Source organism: Eulemur rufifrons, chromosome 7, assembly GCF_041146395.1.
Source record: "Eulemur rufifrons isolate Redbay chromosome 7, OSU_ERuf_1, whole genome shotgun sequence".
In the NCBI taxonomy this organism is placed as follows: Eukaryota; Metazoa; Chordata; class Mammalia; order Primates; family Lemuridae; genus Eulemur; species Eulemur rufifrons.
The window spans coordinates 279,705,574-279,733,262 of NC_090989.1; the positions used below are offsets into that span (position 1 = coordinate 279,705,574).

Sequence of the window (27,689 nt, forward strand, 5' to 3'; positions counted from 1 at the left end):
GTGATGTTTGCACGCTGCAGCGTCACAGTGATTCTTTTTTAATCCAGTTTTTACTTTTTATTGTGGAAATTCCGTCATACCTAAGGAGAGAGATGACTATCTGTCACCCACCTTCAACTGTTAGCACTGGCCGTTCTTGTTCTTCTGTGGTCTCTGCCATATGCATGCTTACATGCCTGCCACCATACCCGCATGCATATGCCCATGTGTAACTATACATACGCACACACCTACAAACACACCAGCATACACGTGTTCATACATACCAGCATACCAGCGTACAGTCACATATTTACATACGTGCAATTGTTTTTTTGCTGGTCATCTGTTTTTTGATTAAAATTCTTAAATTTTGTTCATAAAGGTCTAGGTATAGATCCCTATACCTACTTCTTTTCTTGCCTATCTTCACAAAAACCAGAATGAGTTGAGTATTGATATGAACTATATATGATTCTCCCAAAAGATGGGAGACCTGGCAGACGTTGAAGACGGTGTCAGTGGGAAATGGTGAAGCACCGGGGCTGGAGGTGCAAGGGGCAGCAGACGGAGCCAGCTTCAGCTTAGTGGAAATGTCTTATTTCTTAAGAATGGTGGAGGAATCACCAATATGTGTGATGTGCTTTATGTCTTTTTGTATATTTCAAATATTGCACAATTAAATACATAAAAGCAGGGTGAAAAGATAATACAAGTCACAATATTTCTCCCAAATTAAATGTTTAATTTTAAAAATGAAAGTGCAAGTGCCAGAGGTGATCACATCATCATGTAACTATAAAGGATTTTTGAGTGAGGGTGACAGTTGGCAAGGCAGCTGGGGACAGGAGGCTCGGGCTCCGTGTGTGGGTGCTCCACGTGTGGTTTTGGTTTCAGGCTCTGCTGAAGAAACACGAAGCTTTGATGTCGGATCTCAGTGCCTACGGCAGCAGCATCCAGGCTTTGCGAGAGCAAGCACAGTCGTGCCGGGTAAACTTGGCTTTAGTTTTGAGCAGTTATGGGTTGAGGGGAGTACTGGGGGCAGGAAATTTGAGGGGACCCAGATATGAGCAGCAAGTGTTACGATCATGGCTAACATTCCTGTGACTTTATTGTTAACTCTTGTGACACTAAGTTTTACAGAGAGCTTAAAATGAGATTTTTAAAAGATACCAAAGAGCTAAAGTCCTTGGATCAGGCTTTATTTACAGCTTCAGTGAAGAACTGTCGTAAATGTGTATTTGTTAATTTTGGTACAGCTGTTGATGTTGTGTGCTTAGACGACACGCTGTGGACATCCTTTAACTGTGCAGCCTTTCCTTTGGGTTTTAGCAACAAGTGGCCCCGATGGATGATGAGACGGGGAAGGAGCTGGTCTTGGCTCTCTATGACTACCAGGAGAAGAGTCCTCGAGAGGTCACCATGAAAAAAGGAGATATTCTCACCTTACTCAATAGCACCAACAAGGCAAGGCATAGAGTGTAATTGTGTGTGTGTTTCCCACCAGCAGTACCGCATTTGCTTAGTTGGGTGTCTTTGGGGGATATGTCTCCCCAGTATAAGACTAGTTTAGAGTTCACAGAGGTATTAGAGTTTCCTCATCAATCCCCTACTTAATATACGTTTATCCGGGACTTCATGTGATCAAGAAGGTCACAAGTCTAGTGTAGAGAGTCAAGGATAGCTTTTTTCATGATCAGGTATCTCTAGGTAGAATTCTTCACCTGTTGAACCAAAGTCTGCTTCTCTATAAACTTGTACCTGTTGGTGCCTACTCTAGATTATGCAGCTCCATCTCAGCCCAGCAGATAATTGAAGACAGCTATGACCTCACCCTGCCGACTTTGTCTTCTCTAAGCTGAATAATATATAAATCTGAGCTCATTAGCCTTTCTTCCTTGGCACTTTCTGGTTGGATGGTGGCCTTGAAGTGAGGCTCATGATCTACCGCAGATTATCTGACCGATCCTGAAAAGGAGCCTCCCTCCCATTTCAGTTAAGGCTAGAGAAACATTTTCAACCATTGTTAAGAGCTTGCTTGCTACTTGTATGCTTAATCTTTAAAATAAACAAATAAATAAGAGCTTCCTTAGCCCTGCACCTCATTTACCCTTGTCATGAGAATTTAAGGAATCCTGTGATTCATATCCTTCCTCTGTTGATTTCAGAGCTGCATTGTCTAGTAGCACTTTCTGTGATGGTAGAAATTTTATATGTCTGCGCTGCCTCCGAGGTAACTGCTAGCCATGTGTGATAGTAAACACTTGAAGCTGAGTTTTTTAATTAAATTTAATTCCAACGTGTTGGAAGTTCAGTGTGCCCATGTGGCAAGTGGCAGCCGTGTTGGACGGCACAGCCCTGGAGTGTCTGAGCAGATAGAAGGCTGGACTTCATTGTGGGTGGCATTGCCGTTGCATCTGGGACCCTCTCCAGGCAGGGTCAGCAAGGGACTAAATTTTCAAGCATTGTTCGAAGTGACTTTCATACTGTCATGGGCCTCTTCAATGATCGGAGCTCTCTTTTGTGCGTACACGCACACACACAGGCCTTCTTGGATTCTCCCTCTCTCAGAGAAGGAGTTTGCTTTCAGTTCTCCCTTTTTTCCCTTAGGACTGGTGGAAAGTGGAAGTGAATGATCGTCAGGGTTTTGTGCCAGCTGCGTATGTGAAGAAATTGGACCCCGCCCAGTCAGCCTCCCGGGAGAACCTGCTAGAGGAGCAAGGGAGCATAGCACTGCGGCAAGAGCAGATTGACAATCAGTAAGGACCATGCTCTCGGCCGCCAAGGGTGGTGGGTGGGTGGGTGGGTGGAGTGCTCACCCTGCATCCCACATGGGCCCAGCCTCAGGCGTGTCCCGAGGCTTCTGAGCCCACCTGCACTCCTCCTGCTACCCCAGGTTACTTTTAGCCCGCAGACCCCCGTTTGAGCCTCAGATCCTTAACTGATATCTTCTTTTCCTTTGTTTTATTTTTTCTACTAATGTTCATGAGTTTCTTTAACTAAAAAGAATTTTTATAATCATTGCCATCTTTTTTTTTTTTTTTTTTTTTGAGACAGAGTCTTACTCTGTTGCCCAGGCTAGAGTGAGTGCTGTGGCGTCAGCCTAGCTCACAGCAACCTCAAACTCCTGAACTCAAGCGATCCTCCTGTCTCAGCCTCCCGAGTAGCTGGGACTACAGGCATGTGCCACCATGCCCGGCTAATTTTTTCTATATATATTTTTAGCTGTCCATATAATTTCTTTCTATTTTTAGTAGAGATGGGGTCTCGCTCTTGCTCAGGCTCGTCTCGAACTCCTGAGCTCAAACGATCCGCCCACCTCGGCCTCCCAGAGTGCTAGGATTACAGGCGTGAGCCACCGCGCCCGGCCAATCATTGCCATCTTAACCTTTGCCTTCGATTTGGTTTGAGATGCTTTCTGAAATTAGATTTTCAGATGTTCCACTCCCCTACAGCTATACCTACCCCTTTGGAAGGCGGCCTAGCTTCTCTTTCTACCATGGCTTTGTGTTCTGAGAATGGGATTTATTTTTTTATCAAATGGCTATGTCCTCTTTCATATAGCTAGGCCACCGTTTTGACCCGCGTCCCTCCATTAGGGCATTTCTTTCTATGTTAATGAAATCAACAGCTTTGGACATTTGGGAAATACCCATTAAATACATTTCCCACTAGAGTTTAGATAGAGTAATGGAATTTTTCTGACTCCAGTGATCGTCAAAAAGCCCAAAGTTATTTGTGCGCTTATAGACTCCGTTACTGTTGACACGATCATGAGAGGTTTTGGTTTGTGTTCTTACCAGTGGCCTGAGGCATAAATATGAGAGCAAAAAAGTAGATACATGGCTAAATTGCTTATTAGCACTCAGTAAGATTTCTCTCTAAGGGCAGTCCAGTGGTTCCCGGCCTTGCTCTGTGAAGTTACCGGTTTTTCCAGTACAGAAAAATCTGTCTTAAGTATGGTAGACTTGTCAGGAAAATGAAGGTGAACTAACCCTCTAATTTAAGTTTCCTGCTGTTTCTTTACTGTGGTTTCATTCATAGCCTTGACTGCTTCTGAGAGCTTGTGAATGACCCCTCAGCCTCCCCCACTTTACGCATCCACCATCCTGGCGCCAGTCGGAGCTGCCGCTTCTCATCCCTGTGGATTAATCCCACTAATCTGTGCATGCTTTTGCTGTGCCCCCTCTGTGCAGGACACGCATAACTAAGGAGGCCGGCAGTGTATCTCTGCGTATGAAACAGGTGGAAGAACTGTGAGTAGGCTGAGAGCCTTGCTGAGCACCCCGCGTCCACTGCTACCCCGTCCATTCTCCCTCTGCCGCTTCTCTCCACGGCCTTCGTTCATCCAGAAAGATGAGGTGGTGGGAGGAACTGCGTGTGTGCGCGGCAGCTTTCGCGCACAGGGAAGCGGGGTCGGGGCAGCCGTGTCAGCTGGTGACTGCTTACCTCGCCGGTTGCTTCCGTGTGCAGCTGTGTGTTCAGAGTGGTGTCGGGTCCCCTCCCATTGGTTTTTGTAGTGGACCAGCCACTGTCAGCGGCAAACCCGAAGGCCGTTCTATAGTTTTCCTTAGTAGGAAGGTAGTTAAATCCCTCTCTTTAAAGTGCTCTGATTCTTGGTAACTTGTTGCTTTTGTATTTCAGTTTGGAAAGCTTATGTGGTGATTCTAGATTTTTAAAAAATTTTTTAACTTTTTTTTTTTAATTAAGTTTGTCATTTTCATGTCTCCAAAGATAGTAGGAGTTCAGCCTTTTGTATTTTCGTTCCCCAGAGATAGAATATTCTTTGATTTTTCTTAAGATAAATCTTCTATATAACAAAATGGTACAGATAACTCTATATTCTGCCTGATTTTCCTTCTGAAGTTGCCAAAACTTTCTGAGAAAAAATACATCATTTTAGAAATGTCCTGCTGATCCAGAGGTACAAACATCCTGTATCAGGCTATTTAAAGCTTGGTGTGCTTTCCCCCACCTCACTCCCCACCAGGGGCTACTCAGAAAATTATGAAAGATGAGGGAAAAAACCCTCCGTATGCATCATGCCCACCAAGTTCATCTCATCTCGGCTGCAGTCGCATGAACCTGTGTTTCTGTGCTAAACGTGTGGTTTCACTCATTTGTGATTGTGACGTTTTAAGTTCAGAATTAGCCTTGGGATGGGCGTGCCTGGCTGTTCTGGCCACCTAGTTGTGAAGAAGACAGTGCACACTTATCCCTGAGGCTGTGGAGTGGGCACCTGGGATCTTTGTCTTCATATGCGTGCTGAGACTTTGTCACCAGGGCATCATCGTTACAAACTCCTAGCCTTGGAGCCACATCATGGAGACGTCTGGTGGTTTGCCCGTGTGTTAGCATCTGCAGGACGCTAACTGTTTTCCTTGTCCCTTGTCACCTCTCCAATTACATCAGATACCATTCTCTGCTGGAACTGGGTGAAAAGCGGAAAGGCATGTTGGAGAAGAGTTGCAAGAAATTTATGTTGTTCCGTGAAGCAAACGAACTACAGCAGTGGATCAACGAGAAGGAAGCTGCTCTGACAAGTGAGGAGGTCGGCGCAGACTTGGAGCAGGTTGAGGTGCTACAGAAGAAGTTTGATGACTTCCAGAAGGTATGGGTAGTTGTGTAGCTGAGCTGAAAATTGTTGAAAGATTTGATTCTCTTGGTTTTTGACTGCAGACTAGTGGAATGAAAATTACATAGATTACATACATCATCTGTGTAGCTATTTTTAAATTACTTTTAATTGATACTTTTCTTGGACCAGGTTAGTTTTAAGGAAAGACATGCTCTTTTCTCTACATGTTGTTTTAAGAACTTTTCTAAATCTAAAATTAAAAAGGTATAAAAGAATTTTTTTTGGATTGGGATAAAATTCACGTAACAAAGTTAACCATTTTAAAGTGTACATGCTAGTGTAATTTAGCATGTTGTGCAACCATCACCTCTATTTCCAAAACGTCACCTCAAGAAGACCACATACCCATTAAGGAGTCATTCATTTGCCATTCACCCCAACCCAGCAGTCCCTGGCAACCACTGATTTGTTCTTTGCTTCTGGGTTTACCTATTCTGGGTAATTCATGTAAAGGGAATCCCATATTATGTGACTTTTTTTTCCCCCCCTAAGACAAGGTCTTGCTTTGTTTCCCAGGCTAGAGTGCAGTGGCATCATCACAGCTCATTGCAATCTCAAACTCCTGGGCTCAAGTGTTCCTCTTGCTTCAGCCTCTCGAGGAGCTGGGACAGCAGGCATGCCACCATGCCAAACTAATTTTTTAATTTTTTGTAAAGATGGGGTCTCACTATATTGCCCAGGCTGGTCTCGAACTCTCGACCTCCAGCGATCCTCATGCCTCGGCCTCCCAAAGTGCTGAGATTACAGGCATGTGTCGCTGCACCCAGCTTTATGTAACTTTTTATGACTGGCTTCTTTCATTTAGTATAATATTTTCAAGATTCGTCCTTCTTGTAGCATGTATCAGTACTCCATTCTTTTTTATTGGTGAATAATAGTCTATTGTATTGATATGCCACATACTGTTTATTCATTCCTCAGTTTAAAAGTATTCCTATAACCAATTAAGATGGAGGGAGCTAATTTCTCCTACTGAGGCTACATTAAATTTTCATCACCGTTTCCTTTTTTTTTTTTTTTTTTTTTTTTTTAAGAGAAAGGGTCTTGTTTTGTCACCCCGGCTGGCATACAAATGGAACAATCATAGCTCATTGCAACCTTGAACTCCTGGGCTCATGTGATCCTCTTGCTGCAGCTTCCCAAGTTGCTGGTACTACTGGCACATGCCACCAGGCCCACCCAGCCAATTTTTTTATTTTTATTTTTTCAAAGACAGGGTCTTGCCATGTTGTCTAGCCTGATCCCAAACTCCTGGGCTCAAGCAATCCTCCCATCTCAGCCTTTTTAATAGTGGGGATTATAGATGTATGCCACCACAACCAGCGGATTTTTAAATTTTTTGCAGAGACAGAATCTCACTGTGTTGCCCAGACTGGTCTCAAACTCCTCACCTCAAGCTATTCTCCCACCTCAGCGTCCCAAAGTGCTAGGATTACAGGTGCAAGATACTATGCCTGGCTTCATCACATTTTTAAAACATTGTTTCCTCTCCCCCAAAAGAAGTTTCGTGGTGTTGAACAGATCTTTATAGGTTTAAGCCATAGTTCATGACTATCTGTTTTCATCCTTTGACTTGCTATTGTGGGTTTTAGTTATTATAGCTTTTACTTTAAAGGATCTGAAAGCCAATGAGTCACGCTTGAAGGACATTAACAAGGTGGCTGAAGACCTGGAGTCGGAAGGTCTAATGGCAGAGGAGGTACAGGCCGTGCAACAACAGGTGAGCGTCTTCTTAGAGCAAGACTTTGTTGCCATGAGGAAGCAGCTTGGTTGCTTCCTATGTCCTTCATAGCCCAACAAGCAGCTTTTCAATGTATACAACTGTGGCTTGGCTGTAGGACAGGTCCTTGTACCGATATCCCTGACCTTCATACAGTGGAGGGCTCTTCGCTTCTCCGTAAGCCCATTAAAGGTTATGAAAGTTGTCTTATGCTTGTATGGCCCTTAACTAATGGTAATTTATTGAGTTCCTTAAATAAACAAAAAGTTTTATGTATAAATACTTAACTCTAAGAAGTTCTGCTGGACAGTTGGGTTAACATTTCACTTTATCTTTTTGTAATTATCTCTTGGTCTTTGGGTTTGATAGTAAGGAGTTCTGCTGAGAGATATGCATTTCCTCTAATAATAAAACTGGTTTCTCTCTCTCCCTGCAGGAGGTGTATGGCATGATGCCCAGGGTAAGTCCAGGTGCTCTTTGTGCAACTTGAACATGAGAAGGATTTAGATCGTGGGAAGAATATAAAGTTAAGTGCTTCTTCATGAGGATTTCTATTCCTGAACCTCAGAGATGTCTTTTGTGTATAAAAATCTGTGGAAAATACCAGAAATTGATTTCTGTTTGCCATTCTCCAAAAGACCAAAAAAATTGGAGGAGTTGTTTTTTAAGAGATAAGGTCTTGCTATGTTGGCTAGGCTGCTTTCAAAGTGCTGGGCTCAAGTGACACTCCAACCTCAGCCTCCCAAGTAGCTGAGACTACTTACGGGTATCCACTACCAAGCCCAGCTCTTAAAAAGTTTTTTTATCTCTTCCGTTTTCTAAAATTTTTTAAATAGCTATTGTTTAGGTTTATTACCTCTTTCATATAATCCTATGAATATGACATAAAGAAAAGTTGATAGTTTTCTTAGGAAATTTCCTCATTCTCTCTATTTCTTCTACTGTGTAAAAAATTGGAATTTTTCTCTCCTCTTTGTTTGCTTAATTTTTCTCAGCCATCCTTGCAGTTTGTTTTTAGGCAATAATAAGCTCTAAATTACAGAGGGGAGATGCTATTTTGGTTAATTTATTTGTGAACTTGCCCTGGGGAAATACTAGCATCATTAAAAGGAAAGATCAGGTGCTTTGTTGTCTTGTGCTCAGTTGCATGACGGCCTAAACTCCTCCTCCTTTGAACAGGATGAAGCTGATTCCAAGACAGCCTCCCCGTGGAAGGTAAGACCTCCTTTGCAAATTATTATTTCCAAGGGTTTTACAGGAGCATGAAGTGTTTTGTGCCCTTTTCCGGTGTGCCGTTCTCTGAGTATTCAGCCTACCTTGAGCCTTTGGTCATTTCTGGACTTGATGGGACTGGTTTCTTTGAGACCTTGTTAATATATTCTTTGAATCTGTTATTTCTTAAAATGTGATGTTTAATATGCAAAAGCAAGATGTTCACGTTCAAACGCTCAGTACAGTTAGGTCAAGTTTACTGCCCACGTCAGTGCCGGGTTATGCCTCCCAGGGGGCACTGCACCGGCAGGTGGGGGCCCACCGGTAAGACTGAAGTCCAGGGGAAAGGACGTGAGCACAGAACGCCCGAGAATGGAAAGGGGAGTAGACCTTCCATTCCCAGCCTAAGAAAGGCTCCAGAGAAGATACCAAATTTAGAGGCGAGATGCAAAGCAGCAAGAGACGGTTACCAGCTGCAGGAGGCATTATGCCAGACAAATCTAGAACGGGCGTAATTCTGACCAGGAATACAGGGGAGAAGGTTTTTCATGTGCCGTATTTGTACTCGTGATTATGGCACTGGTTGTCTGTGTTAACTCTAGCATCCTCCCTCCTGATCCAGCTCTTCAGGAACATGTCACTAGAATTATAGGCAAGTTAGAGAGCAGATTTCTACTGTATAAAAGTTCATCTTCCAGAAATGTAAAGCATCAAAATCTGAAACAAAAAGCCGCCTATCAACACCCCTCCTATGCATACTTTTGCGCCCACCCAGTCATCTTGCCTGACCTGTCCTGAAGACCCAGGCTGATGGCAGCTGTGTCTTTCCACCTCCTTCCCCTGCCGGCTCCGACTGTTCTCTTCATCAGATAGGCTTCAAATTGCAGGGGGGTGGTGGGGGTACATTTTTCCTTTGATTCAACTTTCCTTTTCTCAATCTTAATTTTTCTAATGCAGCAAACTTTCATCATTGATGGTATGAATGGGCAACAACCTTACTTATCTGACCCTTCAGCACAGTGTTTCTGATAACATCAGTATTCTTTCAGAACTGTATTTTAGATATCTTTGTAAACACCAATACCTCCTCTTTCTGGAAAGGACTGGAGGCAGCAGGTCTGCCTTCTGACCCGTGTACACACCCACATTGGTTGCAAGTGTCACCTGGGGACCCCAGAACATCTGATGAGCTGAACTTCGCATCAGGGCTGAGCCCTCCTGGATCATAATGTGGTCCATGAGCAGTTTCTTTCAGATGGGCTGTAAGATCCCAAGGGATTTTAGACTTTTAGAAGTAGCTACATTGTTGAGAAGAAAACTAATTCACCAGTTTATTTTGCCTCTGGTAAAGCTGTTGCCCCTCGTTCAAAGGGACACTATCAAAAAACACTAGCAGCCCAGTAACCATAATTTGACATGCAAATGATTATTAGTGCACTTGATGATTTAAATAGTCTCAGCTGCCAGCATTTGTTAAATTTAGTATTGGTTCTGGGGTGTTCTGTAGTATGGATAAGAAAAAGACACTAATCACAAGTCTTTAAGCTGTGTTTTCCTGTCCAACCAGCTGTTATAATTACAGTTTTCATCACTGTTTTTTTTCACTCTTCATCAGGTGAAATTAATCATTGAGCTGATTCTGAATGCAGACTTTGGGGTTTTTTCATAACTTTCTAGTGGTTCGTACTCGTATTAATGCCTCTGCTCAGAATGTTGACAGTAGTCCTGTAAGGTACCGTGATTGGCCATCGGGCCCCTTCAGCGGCACTGGCAGCTCAGGTCTCTGTCTCTTTCCTCCCTGCACAGTCTGCTCGTCTGATGGTGCACACCGTGGCCACTTTTAACTCCATCAAGGTAAGAAGCAGTGATGAGCTCCCCTGGTTTTTCCTCGTTTCCTTCAGTCTTTTCCTTCGCTGTCCACAGTGGAGCTCTTGTCCTAGTCAGTCAGGTGAGCTGTGACATGTCTCACTGTCCTGGGTTCAGGAGTGTCACTGGGTGGCTTTAGCTGGCTTTCCTGGTCAGGAGCTTGCCAGTTCTCAGCACCTGAGCAAGCCTTGCCGCGCCTTTCCCTCAGGTGGGAGCTGTAAGGAGCTTGTTCTCAGGAAGGCAGTGGCCGGCGTCCTTGCTGCCTCCAGTACAGGGTCCTGCAGTGCTGGCTCTTCCCGGCCTGCTGTGGCCTGCGGGCAGGGTGGGCATGTGTCCGGAGGCAGCCGGCTCATTGGGATTTATCCGCTCAGCGATTATTTACGAAGTAATTGCCACATGCCAGGCACCAGGCTAGGAGTCAAGAGTGAGGACAAGTTAGCTGCATCTCCTCCTGCTTCAAAGGTGATTCCAGGTCAGGTGTTCCTAGGGTGTTGGAGCCATCAAAGTGGCCAGTGTTGGCTTGGTTCTGACTTTCTAGAATATTGCTGTTATTGTATATTAATTTATTCAGCTGGGAATGTTGGAAAGAGGAACTTATATGTGGCTTAGCCTTTACCTTAAGCCACTTTTCACCGTCTGGTTGTGGGCGCAACAGAAGAGGGGTCTCGGCAGAGCTGATGCTTTGCGTCCTCCCGCAGGAGCTGAATGAGCGATGGCGGTCCCTGCAGCAGCTGGCTGAGGAACGCAGCCAGCTCTTGGGCAGCGCTCATGAAGTGCAGAGGTTCCACAGGTGAGGGGGCAGCCCTGGCTGGGGGAGGGAAACGGGTGACTGACTGGTTTACACTGACAGCCCCAGACTTGCTGACTGAGATTGCAGAGGAAATGCCGGATCTTATCCGTGCTCTGGCACCCAGGACCGTTCCTGACACAGGGCAGATGCTCAGTAAATACTGCTGCGTGAATGAATGCGTATTCTTTTGCTTTTTTTAGAAGACTTGGTCGTAGCCACTGACAAATACACTAAACGTCAGCTAAATTGTTCCTGTGTCCTGTAACCAAGGCAACTGTTCTCAGTATTTATTAACCTGAATGTGTGTTTCACCTACAGAGATGCCGATGAAACCAAAGAATGGATTGAAGAGAAGAATCAGGCTCTAAACACAGACAATTATGGGCACGATCTGGCCAGCGTCCAGGCCCTGCAGCGCAAGCATGAGGGCTTCGAGAGGGACCTTGCGGCTCTCGGTGACAAGGTGAAAGGATGCGAAGTCATCTTCAGATGTTTCTCCCCCGGGCAGAGCACAGGCCTCTGTTCTGCAGAGCAGCACCCCTTTATCGTGTGCTTTCTCACGCTTTCTTCCCGTAGGTAAATTCCCTTGGAGAAACAGCGGAGCGCCTGATCCAGTCCCATCCCGAGTCAGCAGAGGACCTACAGGAAAAATGCACGGAGTTAAATCAGGCCTGGAGCAGCCTGGGGAAGCGCGCAGACCAGCGCAAGGCCAAGCTGGGCGACTCCCATGACCTGCAGCGCTTCCTCAGTGATTTCCGGTACAAAGCAGTGTTCACTAGCTCTAGAGCATGGAACCTTCCGTAGTGATCATTTTCATTATGAAAGTAATATAAAATAAAATTCTCAAACTCCCAAATGTGGGAAGGTCAGAGAAAAATCTCCACTTCCCTGTCCAGGTGTGTGCACACGCACATCTCCCGTGCCCTCCCCAGCCACGCAGCTTTATTTTTTTTGCTTAGACATTTTTTACTTACTGTAGAGTATAATTCAGTGTGTTCCACCAACTTTTTTGATTTAGAAGAGTTTCAAGACCAAAGAGAAGTTGAAAGAATAACACCATGAGCATCCGTGATGCCTTCATCTGTAGTCATCACTTAACTGTTATGACATTTGCTTTATCGCTAAACACATACTTTTGTTTTTCTGAGCCCCATGAATGTGGGTTGCAGATACTTGGCAATTGCCTCTGAACACTTCAACATATATCTCCCAAGAACAGGGATGTTCTACATAATTCCATTTCCATTATCACACCCAATAAATCTAACACTAAGACAATAATATTTAAGTTCATTCTCTGTTTTTTCTAATTGTGTATTTTATAACTAGTGCTTTTTTTTTTTTTTTTTTGATCCAGGGTCCAGCCCATGATTATTGTTGAATTAGTCTCCTTTAATCTAGAACAGTATTCCTCTGCCTTTCTCTCTCTCTCTTTTTTTTTTTTTTTTGGTCTTTCATGGTATTGATATTTTTGAAGTCCAGGCAGTTGTTTTGTAGAATGTCCCACAATCTGGTACCTCAGTCTTTGTAGTGGTTTTGTAGCGTTCCACTGAATGGGTGATTTATGACTTGTTTAATACTACCTGTTTATGACAGATATTTCTTTTGTTGTTTTTTGTTTGTTTGTTTGCTCTTTAACAGTGTTGTAGCTAGGTGTGGTGGCTCACACCACCTGTAATCCCAGCGCTTTGGGAGACTGAGATGAGAGAAACACTTGAGGCAGAGAGTTTGAGACCAGCCTGAGCAAGAGCAAGACCTTGTCTTTACAAAAAATAGAAAAATTAGCTGGGTGTGGTGCTGTGCGCCTATAGTCCCTATAGGAGGCTGAGGCAGGAGGGTCACTCGAGCCCAGGAATTTGAGGTTGCAGTGAGCTGTGATTGTGCCACTGTACTGCAGCCTGGGTGACAAAACGAGACCCATCTCTAACAAACAAATGAACAATATTCTTACACAGGCGCGCACACACTTGTGTGAGGTCCGTCATCTTGGGCATTGCATTTCCTCTGCTGAGATGGGCGGAAACAAGTGATTTTCCTCCCCTTCACGGACCTCTGGGAGGAGGTCCCAGCAGTTGGGTTTTCTTGTTTGTTTTGGAGGTGAAGATCACACAGCATATAGCTATTTAAAGGTGTGCAGTTTCGTGGCATTTACTGTGTTCACATTGTCATGCGGCCACCACCTCTCTCATTGTGAACTTTTTCTTCACCCTAGAGTAACATCCCGTATCTCTTAACTAATCGCTCCCCTTTCCCCATCCCCCAGGAACACTCATCTGCTATCTGTCTATGGATTTGCTGCTTCTGGATGTATCATATGAAAGGAACCCATATGATATGTCACCTTGTACATCTGTGAGAAGCTGGATTAAGTGTATGCATAGGCCTAGGGCTTCAAGGCTTAATTCTAAAGAAAACCTTTTTCATTTGAAGCTGTAAAAAGCTTAACCATAGCTCGTGCCTCTGTTAGAACCTGTTATTCTGTAGGGTGAAATGATGTTAGTTACAAACTCATTAATTTTTCTTCTGAGGATTTCTGGCTTTTTTTTTTTGAAATCTCAACAAGAAGCACAAGAGGCTTTAAAACACTTTGCCTGGATACCTAGCCCCATTCAATAGATTAACCCAAAATAACCTTCTGAGGTGAGAGTTATGTAGTTCTCTGTTTTCCTTGGCACAAAGCTGCTTAGCAGATAATGTGAAGCTGTTCCTTTGTGGCTCTGGTTTCCAGCGACCTCATGTCTTGGATCAATGGAATACGGGGCTTGGTGTCCTCAGATGAGCTAGCCAAGGATGTCACCGGAGCTGAAGCATTGCTGGAGCGACACCAGGTGGGTAGACCTGCCTGCCGTGTAGCAGAAACATGGGGGCTCTGCTGGGCCCCAGAGGCCTCGCCCGCACCCTCTGTGGTGACTGATATTAGAGTGGGCATCTACTGCCAGTTACTCAATCCTTTCCCTCCCCTTGGCAGGAACACCGGACAGAAATCGATGCCAGGGCTGGCACTTTCCAGGCATTTGAGCAGTTTGGGCAGCAGCTGTTGGCTCATGGGCACTATGCCAGCCCAGAGATCAAGGAGAAACTCGATATTCTTGACCGGGAGCGTACAGACCTGGAAAAGGCCTGGGTTCAGCGCAGGATGATGCTGGATCAGTGCCTTGAATTGCAGGTACATGTGCTCTGGGTTTCTGACCAGGTGTTTCCCTGCTGAAGGCCCCGTCTTCTCACCTGCCTCTCCTCTTCTTTAGCTCTTTCATCGGGACTGTGAGCAAGCTGAGAACTGGATGGCTGCCCGGGAGGCCTTCCTGAACACAGAAGACAAAGGAGACTCGCTGGACAGTGTGGAGGCTCTGATCAAAAAACATGAAGACTTTGACAAAGCAATTAATGTCCAGGTGAGGTTTCTGTACTGTGAAGTCTGAATCTGAGTTTCTCTTAATTATTAGAATAAGCAATAGTTATTGACTTGGTTATCTCAGCTAGAGAGCTTTGACAGCTTTCTGAAAATACCTGGAATTGACTATAAAAAATAACCAATATTGTCATTGTTATGTCTCCAAGAAATACCTGTGTTGTCTAAGCAAAATGATATATACATAAATAATTTTATAAAAATACCTTAAACATAAATTCTGGTATTTCTGAGGTTTTAATAATGAGGATGCCATAGGAAAAAATATTTTATTGTGAAAGGGGGAGAAAACAAATTGCTGGGTAGGTAAGGGAATACCTGAACATAAACAACAAGAAAGATGTAAAACTCTGTGATTTATAAACTGTTTGGTTGAAAATCTGACAGCCTTTTCCTATTATTAAGCTTAATTTTTGTGTGGCATCTATTGGTATTCTAGCACCTGCCCCACCCCAGTGTGACCTGGAAGCTTCTTGAGTTAAACTCTACTCTAGTAATGATTGAAATCAAACTTTCTTTTGGCTTTTTACACGCTTGCTTCTAAAGTGTCGGTGTATTCTGTCACCAGCTAGTTCTCAGGCACCCAAAATAACCATCCTCTTCTCAAGACGAGCAGTCCAGGCAAGGCCTGCTGCAGGCCCACCTTGACCTCATGCTTTGGCTGTTGACAGGAAGAGAAGATTGCTGCTCTGCAGTCCTTTGCTGACCAGCTCATCGCTGCTGGCCACTATGCCAAAGGAGACATTTCCAGCCGGCGCAATGAGGTCTTGGACAGGTGGGTGTCCTGTGGTGTTGACATACTCACCAGCCCCGAGAGGATGTGTCCCCTCAAATGAGGGCCCCGGCCTGCTCTGTCTTCCTACTTCTTCCTCCACGGTAAGGTGTATTCACATTTGGCCTCATGGTTTCACCCTCTCAGGTGGCGACGTCTGAAAGCCCAGATGATTGAGAAAAGGTCAAAGCTAGGAGAATCTCAAACCCTCCAGCAGTTCAGCCGGGATGTGGATGAGATCGAGGCTTGGATCAGTGAAAAATTACAGACTGCAAGCGATGAGTCTTACAAGGATCCCACCAACATCCAGGTGAGCTGAGCTGATGGCACATTTGTCCTAACGTGGCCATGTGTGTTAGAGTAGAGTTGGTCAGTTAAGACATCTTTAAAAGGGGATGGACCTATAGAAAGTTTCCTGGTACCCATGGTGAAGCCAGTGAAAGATATTTAATAAGCAGAGCCCGTGGAAAAGTTCTGCTCAGTCGCCAGAGCCATTTAAAAGCTGCCCTCCTCATTTGTCTCCATTGAAACTACATTTGCTGTAATAAAAATCTATAGAATCCCCTTCTATTTACCATCCCCAAATGCCAGGCTTCCCAGGGGAAGTATGACGACAAAATGAGTTTCTTTTTAATAGCTGATAAGTGTGCTCACATCAGTGTACTGAACTCTTGTTCTTTTAATCTATTTTTGTAGCTTTCCAAGCTGCTGGTAAGTTTTTTATTTTTTTAACAGTTATAGCTAAATGAGCTCCGGTATTTGTGTTCCTCTGTGTAGATTATTGTTATTGTGGTCACACACAGTCTGCTGGTGTCCTCCATCCATCCTTTTCATTTCTGATCATCCATCACCCTCCCTTCGAGTGTCCCTGTGGGATGTGGCTTTCCCTGTTGTAATTAGCCTGCAAGCCTTCATTCCCCCTCCCAGTGTATCACTTAGGCAAGCTCTGCACGATGTTTGATTTGGGGGCAGTAGTTGACTGCTTTCTTTCAAGGGGTGCTCTCTTTAAAAATGGAACGTCCAGCCTTTTCTGTATCGGCATTGGCTGGGTCTTGCTATGGGCTCATGGTGGCCCAGGCCAGGGGAGTCTAGCCCAGTGTGAGTGTCCGTGTACACCCGTGGGGCATCCAGAGGTGCTGGTCACCAGAGAGGGACAGCCGGAGAACTGTAGAGAGGCAGATGATCTGCTTCCAGGTCTAGAGGGAACCCTGGGGTGGGAGGTTATGATAAAAGCAGACATTACTCAACAGATTCTGAAAGGAGACTTCTCAGTTAACGTGTAGCTGAAAAGTTGATTAAGTGGGTGGAAGAAATGAACATACAGAAGGGAAGAAATGGGATTCGAAGCAAAGAATGATCAGAACAAGGAACAGAAGCAGAAGGGAATTGGACTTGAGTCAGGATATATGGGTGTTTGAGACCCGTTTTGTTCTTGCCTTTGGGATCAGGTGGTTGGAGCACATAACAAGCACACTTGGTGCCGGTGCTGAAGTGCGCCTGCCTGCCAGAGCGCCATCCTCTGACAGTTGCTGCCTCTGAAATGAAACATCTGATGCAGAATCCTTCCCCAGCTGTACTCCCTTTTTCTTTTAGTTTTTTCCCCAAGTAACACTTTCCCCTGAGACCCTGCGTTTCTCACCCAGCCAATTGTTTTTCCCAGAATTGTGGCACAGCTGCTATGTCCTTGCAATTGTCTCTTGTAGTGTTTCAGCACCTTCTGTTTCTTTATGAATTCTTAAAAATCATATGAGGTCCCATATCAGGAGCCTACCATTCGTTCTTCTAGCCCTCTCTTTTCCTAGCAAAAATAGATTCCCACCTGCAATGAAGCCTGGGTTTTGATAATATCACAGTGTTTTGATTAATGACAGCTACCAAATGATAAACTAACAAACCCAAGGTCTGTAGGAGCTGTAAGTTTTTCCTCTGTCAACAGGAGGATATGATTATCCATCAAATATTATTTCACTGGTTATTACAATTTATATGGTTACAATATTTGCTTAATGGTGATTGCTGCCTTAGATGATAAGATATCCATGTGAGTATTATTTGTTAGAGCTTTTGTCCAGTGAGTAGAAAGCCATGGATGGAAACTGACATACAAGTAGATTCAAAACTGAAGTTGGCCATTGCCATCTTATGCAAAATGTTAGAAAGTATATGATTCTAGGACTTCACTCTCCAATAGCTAGTAGAGCTACTTGAAGAATTGACTTTTAAGGCTGGGCATGGTAGCACACGCCTGTAGTCCCAGTTACTCAAGAGGCTGAGGTAGGAGGATCACTTGAGCCCAGTTAGAGGCCAACCTGGGAAACATGGTGAGACCCTCTTAAAAAAAAAAGACTTTCAATTCACCTGCTCCTGAGCTGAGCCAGTCCATTTCCTTTCCCCTCTGGTCCGAACCCCTGCTGAACTTCCCAACAGACTGAGTGAGCCCTAAAGTATTTCACAGAAATTCTGTGATTGCCTTCTGTAGAAGAACGTTGACACTTGCCCCAGTTCTTTGCGTTTACTCCCTTCTGAGAATCTCTTCTTCTTGAGAATATGTAACCCAACAGGAGCTAGTTGTGAAAGGTGGTTTTTGGTGTTTCCAGAGCAAGCATCAGAAGCACCAGGCTTTCGAAGCGGAGCTACATGCCAATGCCGACCGGATCCGAGGGGTCATTGACATGGGCAACTCCCTCATTGAGCGCGGAGCTTGCGCCGGCAGCGAGGATGCTGTGAAGGTATGGCCCCCAGCCCCCGATCCTGGCAACCCGAGAACCTGACGTATGGTCTTAGGAAAAATAAAATGCATACAGATGGGGAACGCCGGTGAGAATGGCTCTCCTCTGAGTGTGTTCTACGCCCCTCTCTTAGCTGTTCTCAGCTAGGCTTTACGAGGGGATTCTTCGTAGATGTCACCATGTTTTCGGCTCCCTTCTCTTGCCCAGGCCCGCCTGGCTGCCTTAGCTGACCAGTGGCAGTTCCTGGTACAGAAGTCGGCTGAAAAGAGCCAGAAGCTAAAAGAAGCCAACAAGCAGCAGAACTTCAACACTGGCATCAAGGACTTTGACTTCTGGCTCTCTGAGGTAATGCTAAGTGATTTTCCCTTCCCACCAGCAGGGTTTCCAGTCATTTGGGATAATAGGCCAGTCAGCAAGCCCAAAGCTATGAAAAGGCTGGGCTCACCAGATAACCCATTTAACAGAAATCTTTAGTATCAAATACTTGTCTTGTGTTGTAAGGGATTTATAAACAAAGGGAGTGGACGTTTAGATAAGAGAGCTGATTGTGGGTGGGACGTGGACTGCAGATCACACATCTCCAAAGAGAATGCAGGTCAGCGGAGGTGGTGGGGTGAGTGTGGCAGAGAGCTCGAACAAGCCCGTGCCAAGATGGGAACCCAAATATCAGTGAGTCAGGAGACCGGGCTAGCATGCATTCACCACGCAGAAAATTTGGAAAGTACAGAGAATATAGAGAAATGCAAATTTTTAGAAACCACCACTCTTGAGCTTTTAGAGTATTTCTTTCCAGTCTGTACATAGTTCCATGAGCCCTTGTATAGATATATTTTTATATATAGTTGAACTCACAATGTAACTTTTCATTAGTGTGTATTAAGAGTGTTAAGTCACTAAAAATCTTTCCTAAACGTTGGAATAATGCGTAAGTCCACCGTACAGCTGTGTCATAATTTGGCCATTCCCGTGTCTTTGGGCATTCAGGTGTTCCCAGCTTTCTGGGATATCAGTTTTGATGCAGTGAACATCTTTGTGTATTAATCTTTGCCCACATTGCTGCTTCTCTCCCAAGGGGAGTTTCTTGAAGTGGGATTGCCGTGCATTTCGCCACTGAACCAGAGGGAAGGCTTGGGGACCTCAGCCTTTAGCTGCACTATTTGAATGAGTAGGCTCTTGAGGCTGCATGTGACTGACAGGGCAGCGTCTCAGGAATAACAGTAACGCCTTGTGATGGAGCAGTATTCACCTGTCCAACAAGGACCTGCAGTAGCCGCCAGGTATCCTGGGTTTCCCGAATGTTAAGTTTGCACCATCCCGTAGCCTTTCCCTTTTGTATTTTCAATGCCAGGTTGAGGCTCTGCTGGCATCTGAAGATTATGGGAAAGACCTGGCTTCTGTGAACAATTTGCTGAAAAAGCATCAACTATTGGAGGCGGATATTTCTGCCCATGAGGTAAGCAGAGGGGGCCAGGCCAGGCTGAAGATGTCTGGGATTCAGCGTGTGTGACTCCGAAGGAGAACTAGGACATTTGAGGAAGGAGAGTGATTCCCATCCCTTAAAAGCTGTGGCCTCGGGGCCATTATGTTCTTTACAATTGTTGAGGGCCCTAAGTGATTTTGATTATGCAGATTTTTATCTATCAGTACTGACCATTATTAAAAATTAAATAAATTTTATATTTTTTAAGGTTTGGAGGGTTTTTTTTGTTTGTTTTGTTGTTTTCTTTTTTTTTTTTTTGAGACAGAGTCTCACTCTGTTGCCCAGGCTAGAGTGCCGTGGCATCAGCCTAGCTCACAGCAACCTCAAACTCTTGGGCTCAAGCGATTCTCCCACCACCATGCCCAGCTAATTTTTTCCATTTTTGGTAGAGATGGGGGTCATGCTCTTGCTTAGGCTGGTCTCAAAGTCCTGGCCTCAAGCGACCCTCCCGGCTCAGCCTCCCAGAGTACTAGGATTACAGGAATGAGCCACTGAGGAATATTTTTATTCAGGTAATTGTGAATACTCTTGTTTGATACTACACCAAAGTGAGTAAGTGGTAGTTTCTTAATGGTTAGTTGCAAAGTGGACTCTGAAACCCTATCACTCAATTTTTTATACCAGTCCTGGCACGGTGGTTCAGTCCTGTAATCCCAGCACTACAGGAGGCCAAGGTGGGAGATCGCTTGATCCCAGCTTGGGCAACAAAGCAAGACCCCGTCTCTACAAAAAAATGTAAAAAAGTTAGCCAGGTGTGGTGATGCATACCCGTAGTCCTAACTGCTCAGGAGGCTGAGGTGGGAGGATTCCCTGAGCCCAGGAGTTGGAGGTGCAGTGAGCGATGATCACACCACTGCACTCCAGCCTGGGTGACAAAGCGAGACTCATCTCTTTAAAAAAAAAAAAAAAAATTATACTGAATTAGATTAAAATCCATTGGTCCATTTTAGACTTTAAATGGATCTTTTACCCATGCATGATATTGTAACATTGTACATGACTCACTTGGTAAATACTGAGTTATGCACATTGCTTCTAAATGTTGACATATTTCATTATATGATATCAAAACATCACATTCATTAATATCACCACCAATGTCATCAGAAAAATCTGTACATATTGTGAAGGTGTCAGGCTCACAATGGTGGATAAAAATTTTCCAGAACTCTAATTTTCTCCTGAAAGTTCAAATTTTATCAGCAACAAACTCAGTTTTCTTTGAAATGACAGATTTACTTTGTTCATTTTCGACGCAGTATCTGTCAGATACCCAGGTCTGAATGACCATAGTTTGTTACTTGTTCTTCCAAGTAAAAAAGAATGGGTATTTAATAAAATTAACTTTTGCTTCTTTTTTAAGGACGTTCTTAAGTGAAACAGCATTTTTTACTGTGAGTGGGTGGCAGCGAGGAATCCATTTCTGCGGGTACAGTCTGCTGCTCCCTTGATTGGAACTGAGGCACCAGCATTTCCCCTCCCCCACCATTGCTTTTGCACCATCAGTGCAAATGTCCACACAGTGGAAAAGCCAGATCATGTCTTAGTGTTGTTATGAAAATTATTGGGGCTCATAGGACGCCAGTGGTCCACATACCACACTTTGGGAATATCAGCACTCCACACTCAGCAAGGAACTCCTGAGTTCTTATTGTCAAGCAGGGACTCATGGAAGGCCCAGGTTTCTAACCCCTGCCTTTCTGTCCTTTGCCACAGGATCGCCTGAAGGACCTGAACAGCCAGGCAGATAGCCTGATGACCAGCAGTGCCTTCGACACCTCCCAAGTAAAGGACAAGCGGGACACCATCAACGGGCGCTTCCAGAAGATCAAGAGCATGGCGGCCTCCCGGCGTGCCAAGCTGAACGAGTCCCATCGCCTGCACCAGTTCTTCCGGGACATGGATGACGAGGAGTCCTGGATCAAGTATGTGAGCTGCGGCTTCGTGTTCTGGGACCTGTGTTAGGCCGCTTGCGCTTCTAATGGCAGGCATGGGAACCACGGCCTGCTGGAGGGGCAGGAGGTTCCAGCCTGCAGGAAAGCTCAGGCAGAAAGGGTGCAGGCCAGAACGCCTGCGGGGCTGGGATCCCAGCTCCGCCACACACTCCCTGGGGTGCCTCGTGTCTTCTGCTGTCTGTGTGTGCGGTGACAATGATCGGTGACGTCCCCGTGATGGTCGTGGTCCATGATGGTGATGCTAGACCTGTCTAGACCCTGCCCTTCAGATCCCTGGGAGAGTTAGTGAGTCTGTGTTTGATCTCCTGGGGAAGATCCCTCTTCTAAGGAAGGAGAGTTGGGGGTTTTTTTTGTTTGTTTTTTGTTTTTTAATCTCTCCCCAACCCCCAAAATGTCAACCTACTATTTCTAATTGATGTTATATGTACACAAACCACTTTTAAGGACAAAATCCTCTAATTCCTCACTTCCTGAAAACCTTAAGAAAATGACTTACGTAAATATTTCCATATATTTGATTGATATGTATATGTGTATATATGATTAAATAAAGCTCATGAGGGCGATACCAGTGGTACCCCAGTGTCCCCAGCCCTCTGCAGCATCTGGACACAATAGGGGCTCACAGGTACACACGTGGACAGAGGAGATTCTTAGACACTTTTCATTTCGGAAATAGAGGTTCTTGTTTTCCAGAAAACTGGCAAGGATTTTCCTGGAGGTTGATGGGGGTAGGGACATAATGGGGTCCGTAGGTGACCTGACACCCCCACTTGACAACGAGTCCATGCAGAGACTGACTGTGCTGTCTCTGTTGTCCAGGGAGAAGAAGCTGCTGGTGAGCTCCGAAGACTATGGCCGAGACCTGACAGGTGTTCAGAACCTGAGGAAGAAGCACAAGCGGCTGGAGGCAGAGCTGGCGGCACACGAGCCGGCCATCCAGGTGGGGAGGGCGTGCTGGCCAGGGGGGCAGGGACTCCGAGTGGACCCCCGTGAGCAGACAGATCCTTTGTGCTTATTGCGCTGAGGTCTCTGCCGTGTTCGTGACCTCGCGGCCCAAACCGGAAGTGCTAGACTTGATGTTGAGGCCCTTTCCTGGGAGCTCTGAGACAGGGGCAGCAGCAGAGCTGCGTGTGTCAATCGCCGTTCTTGCCCGCCAGGGCGTCCTGGACACGGGGAAGAAGCTGTCCGACGACAACACCATCGGGAAGGAGGAGATTCAGCAGCGCCTGGCACAGTTCGTGGAACACTGGAAAGAGCTGAAGCAGCTGGCAGCCGCTCGGTGAGTGGTCAGACGGGAGCGTGTCGTCTGCTCTCGGGGACTAGTGGAAGGCCAGCACCCCGAAGGCAGGCTCGGAGCTGTGTGGAGCCACCGGGCCCTCCTGCCAGCTCCTGGGCCTTTGGGCATGCACGTGCCACAGTTGGCTTGCTCCAGGGCCACCTGCGACAGGCCATGCTGAGCTGGACCCAGTGTACGAGTCCAGAATCTCACATCAGAGGAACGCTGTCTACTTTGTGTTCCGAAGAAGGCTTGACTGACTGTTGACAACCCACCCCGTTTGCGACTGTTTTTAAGCCTATGTTAAGTATCGGAATCAAAGGTGAAGGAGATTATGGCTGATTTTTTTCCTGTCTCCTGTAATTAGGGGTCAGCGGCTAGAAGAGTCCTTGGAGTATCAGCAGTTTGTAGCCAACGTAGAGGAGGAAGAAGCCTGGATCAATGAGAAAATGACCCTGGTGGCCAGTGAAGATTATGGAGACACTCTTGCCGCCATCCAGGTGAGAGCGTGACTGAAGGTGCCACCTGCTTTCTCTCTTAGCAACTATTCATCATTTCCAGCTGGTTTGTTAAATGGCCCTGCTCTTACAAGGAGATCGCAGAGCCAGCCACCAAGGTCTCAGTGGTTTGTTTTAGGCCTGAAGACACCACACTAGGGACGTTGCCCTCTGTAACTCGGCATGGCTGCGTTAGCCCCGGTTCGTGGAGCCCCGTTGTCAGCCGAGCAGTGTCATTACTGTGGGTGCTGGTACTGTGTATTGGTTTCCTGTGGCTGCTGTAACAAAATGCCACAAACTGGGTGGCTTGAAACAACGAATATATTATCTCACGATTCCCAAGACTAGAAGTCCTAAGTCAGGATGCTCTCTCCAATACCTGCAGGGGAGAATCCCTCGTCACCTCTTCTAGCTTTTGATAGCCCCATGTGTCCTTGGCTTGTGGCAGCATCACTCCAATCTCTGCCTGTCTTCATGTGGCTGTCTTCCCTCTGTGTCTGTGTCTTCACTTGGCATTCTCCTCTGTGTGTGTCTCTGTCCAAATTTCCCCTTTTTTATAAGGACACCAGTCATATTGGTAATCCAATAGATCCATCCTAAAGAGCTCATCTTGACTTTGCAGATTGCATTTGCCAAGACCTTATTTCCTCATTCACAGCTACCAGAAGTTAGGACTTCAGTATATCTTTTGGTGGGACAAAATTCAACCCATAGCATCCTCCCTAAATGGGCTAATTATTGCTGCGTAACAACCCACCTAAACTTGGTGGTTGAAAACAACACCCATTTCTTATTTCCCATGATTCTGCGGATTGGAGGCATCTCTTCTGCTGCTTTCACTTGGGGTCCCTTGCGCAGCTGCATTCAGGTGGAGCACAGCTAGGCTGAGAGATCCACAGTGGCCTGGGCGCACGCTGGCAGCTGGGCCTGGCTGCTGGCTGGCTGGGACATCTCTGTTCCCTCCAGGTGGCCTGTCATCCTCTAGTGGCTAAACCAGCTTCCTTCAGCAGCATTCAGAGAGGGAAAGACAGGAGCTGCAAGGTGTCTGAGGGCCTCACGCATCGTCCTCACTGCGTTGTGGCCAAATTAAGTCCTCAGGCATCCCATAGTAACAGGGTGGATGAATAGAAGCCCCTTTTGATAGGAGATATTGCAAATTATCATTGTCAAATGTTCCTAAAGTGCTGCCGCCAGATGGGGAAGCAAAGTGTGCATTCCCAGGACGGAGACAGCCTCCCAAGCCACCTTCCTCATGGCCAGTAAGGGTGATTTCGGTGGGATTTAGATGAAGTCAGTGATTTCCCGTCCTCTGAATAGTTGAGTTTCCTGGAAGCAACAAAGAGGGTATTATCTCCAGCGCTTAAATTGTACTAAGGAAAAGAAGACTTGGAAGGTGCAGTCTGAGGTGTGCCCGGATTTAATCTTAAAATTAAGTATCATTGGTTGGTTGGGTGTTTAGCTTGAGATTGCTCTGTGTTCTTTCTCGTGGTCGTCCAGATGGAAAGGGGGCACCGCAGATTGATGCGCGAGAGCTCAGCCTTTCGACAGGCCCTCTCTGTGCGCTAAGCCCACCCCACCGCCAGTTGTTCTCGCTGCCTCCTGGTTTTCCTACAGTTATAATTACCTGTTTGTTGGCGTATTCTTTATCATCCTGTTCCCCAGCCGGACTGTAACGTGTGTGAGGGCAGGGACCACGGTGGTTTCCTCACCCTCTGTCCCCAGGGCCTAGCCCACAGCACCTAGCAGGCTCTCAGGAGCTGTCCTTGCTATTTCCACTCCAGGGCTTACTGAAGAAACACGAAGCTTTTGAGACAGACTTCACCGTCCACAAGGATCGCGTGAACGACGTCTGCACTAACGGACAAGACCTCATTAAGAAGGTGAGCCTGGCCCCTCAGTAAGACCCAGTCCGGGCCACCCACATGCTGGCCCCTTAGTGGGCCCCAAAGCTGCCTTCCCGAGATGTTCACCCTACCAAGGTCTGCGTGGAGACCAGTAACAGTTCCATTCCTGTGTTTCATAAAGAAAAGAGGATTATGTGACAAGCTGGATATTTCTAGCTTTCTGGAGCCAGTTAGTAAAGTTACTCTACAGTGCTTATTTTTCCTGCCTTAATTAAGCAAACAGAGAAGCATCCTTCTGTGACATTGACACTCCCAAATGCTGCTCTTAGTTTATTTCTCAAGCAATACAAGCACTTTATAGAGATGGTAGAAAATGCAAATAAGCAAAACATAAAATAAAAATCACCCATAAAGCCACCACTCAGAGATGACCATATTAAGATCTTTATATCTGACCTTCCAGATTTTTTCTCTCCACCTACGTAGAGCCACCGACTAGATAAAATAGCTATCAAGATACCTGTTTAAGAGGATTACATCACTCCATAAGTTATCAGAAACCTGGCTGCCGTACAGGAGGTTTTGGAATGAATCTGTTTTATCCAAACACCTGTCTGGAGAAAGCAAAAGAAGGGTCTTGGTGCTTTCTCTGCAGCAGTGAAGCCATGTCCTTGCACATTGCAATTCTAGACTGAAGGTCGGACAGCCCTCGGACTGGACTCGCCGCCCCCAGTCGCTGCAGTGCCGTGACAAACATCTAGTACCACAGGACAGATACTGGATATACAATCTTTTATTTAAGTGCCAATTATTGAGGTTTTCCCCAATTTTTGTTGTCAAAAATAATACTAGTGAATATATCGTAGTAACTTAAAATTGTAACACGTGCCTCATTTCTTTAGAATAATTCCTAGGAGTAGAATGAAGAGTGTTCACTTTCAGGCTTTTATTCTGTGTTGCTCTTAGAAAAGCCTTTCCTGTCATGCTTCCCCTGGGGCAGGGGACAGGGGAGCGAGTGGCCCCCTTTACCGAGGTTGAGCGCCTTCCCAGGGAGGGCGCAGCTCAGGCAGCCGCAGCAGGAAGCTCAGCAACATGTGCTTCTGTTCACGGCCTAGAACAATCACCACGAGGAGAACATCTCTTCAAAGATGAAGGGCCTAAACGGGAAGGTGTCGGACCTGGAGAAGGCTGCGGCCCAGAGGAAGGCAAAACTGGACGAGAACTCGGCCTTTCTTCAGTTCAACTGGAAGGCCGACGTGGTGGAGTCCTGGATCGGTGAGCACAGCCTCAGGCCCGGGTTTCCTACTCCCCCGGGCCGGGAAGATTGTTCCCAGAGCCACGCCTTGTCTGCTCCCCCAGCCGTCGGTTTTCTTCCGCAGGGAAGAAACCAATCAAATGTGGGCATATCAGAGAACCCACCACCAGGGCAGACCATTGCTTGCCAGCTAGGAGGAGAGTGTCCTGACACTGGGCTGACGCCAGGGTTAGCCTAACAACGGCCTGTAAACGCTGAGATAAGCAGTAGACGTCGTAACATGCACAAAACGGGAGCAGACTGTACCAGAGCTGTCCCCTAGCTTCGTGCGGCTCCCGAGGGAGGAGGAACTAGATTCTGACATCAGGACCCACGTGTCCTGGGTAGCTGCTATTACCGAAGTAGCAACTAAACCGCGCCTAGGGCAGCCCGAAGGGCCTCTTCATGGTACAGGTGGAGGCTGGGGAACTGGGGGTACAGGGAGAAGCCAGCTGATGTGGGTTCAGAGACTGCTGTTAGTAATACTGGAATTGAAATGTAAACAGAATAATGGTTTTCACGGGTTTTAATCCATCTCACTACACTGAGAGGAGGTGTAGTGCATTTTCCACACTCGGTGTTCCAGGTGAAAAGGAGAACAGCTTGAAGACAGATGACTACGGCCGAGACCTGTCTTCTGTCCAGACGCTCCTCACCAAACAGGTCAGTTGTGGCCGTTTTGTTGACTGATTGAAACTTATGCAAATAGCATTTCCTGGTAGCTGACTGGTGACGGGTCAGCATCTTTCAATGAGCTATTTGAGGTCAGGCCCGAGGGATTCAGCAGTGAACAAAATCCCGTCCTGGTCCTCCGGGAGCGTCCAGGCGAGGTGAGGAGTGCCGGGCGCCTGCAGCACGCCACAGGAGGTGCCGCACTGAGTCCTCCGTGGGCGAGGCTAGACGGGGCAAGGCCTCCTAGGCGACGTCATGAAGGGTGAACTGAAAGGTCAGAGTTAGCCTGGCGGGTGGCTCAGACCTGTAGTCCCAGCTGTTCAGGAGGCTGAAGTGGGAAGATCACTTGAGCCCAGGAGTTGGAGGCTGCAGTGAGCTGTGATTGTGCCACTGCACTCCAGCCTGGGCGACAGAGCAAGACCCTGTCTCAAAAAAAGAAGAGAGAAAAAAGAGGTCAGCAGGCCGGGCGCGGTGGCTCACACCTGTAATCCTAGCACTCTGGGAAGCCGAGGCGGGTGGATCGTTTGAGCTCAGGAGTTCGAGACCAGCCTGA

General features: G+C 46.3%; 1 protein-coding gene across 4 annotated transcripts in view; it reads left to right on the forward strand.

Annotated features, from left to right (window-relative positions):
- SPTAN1 (spectrin alpha, non-erythrocytic 1) overlaps positions 1–27,689 on the forward strand; it is a 62,927-nt gene that overhangs the window by 28,240 nt on the left and 6,998 nt on the right. For 3 of the 4 annotated variants that reach the window (XM_069476879.1, XM_069476880.1, XM_069476881.1), the window contains 28 exons: positions 877–969; positions 1,312–1,446; positions 2,590–2,738; positions 4,176–4,235; positions 5,392–5,590; positions 7,233–7,337; positions 7,774–7,797; positions 8,517–8,552; positions 10,356–10,403; positions 11,114–11,205; positions 11,524–11,668; positions 11,782–11,963; positions 13,934–14,033; positions 14,174–14,371; positions 14,451–14,597; positions 15,286–15,389; positions 15,534–15,696; positions 16,083–16,097; positions 17,984–18,115; positions 18,323–18,460; positions 19,464–19,568; positions 21,312–21,520; positions 22,373–22,493; positions 22,711–22,832; positions 23,197–23,329; positions 25,108–25,206; positions 26,286–26,445; positions 27,051–27,127. In XM_069476879.1, the coding sequence (XP_069332980.1) occupies positions 877–969; positions 1,312–1,446; positions 2,590–2,738; positions 4,176–4,235; positions 5,392–5,590; positions 7,233–7,337; positions 7,774–7,797; positions 8,517–8,552; positions 10,356–10,403; positions 11,114–11,205; positions 11,524–11,668; positions 11,782–11,963; positions 13,934–14,033; positions 14,174–14,371; positions 14,451–14,597; positions 15,286–15,389; positions 15,534–15,696; positions 16,083–16,097; positions 17,984–18,115; positions 18,323–18,460; positions 19,464–19,568; positions 21,312–21,520; positions 22,373–22,493; positions 22,711–22,832; positions 23,197–23,329; positions 25,108–25,206; positions 26,286–26,445; positions 27,051–27,127 (3,291 nt within the window). The remainder of the gene's footprint in view (positions 1–876; positions 970–1,311; positions 1,447–2,589; positions 2,739–4,175; positions 4,236–5,391; positions 5,591–7,232; positions 7,338–7,773; positions 7,798–8,516; positions 8,553–10,355; positions 10,404–11,113; positions 11,206–11,523; positions 11,669–11,781; positions 11,964–13,933; positions 14,034–14,173; positions 14,372–14,450; positions 14,598–15,285; positions 15,390–15,533; positions 15,697–16,082; positions 16,098–17,983; positions 18,116–18,322; positions 18,461–19,463; positions 19,569–21,311; positions 21,521–22,372; positions 22,494–22,710; positions 22,833–23,196; positions 23,330–25,107; positions 25,207–26,285; positions 26,446–27,050; positions 27,128–27,689) is intronic. The other variant, XM_069476882.1, reaches the window with a different exon arrangement.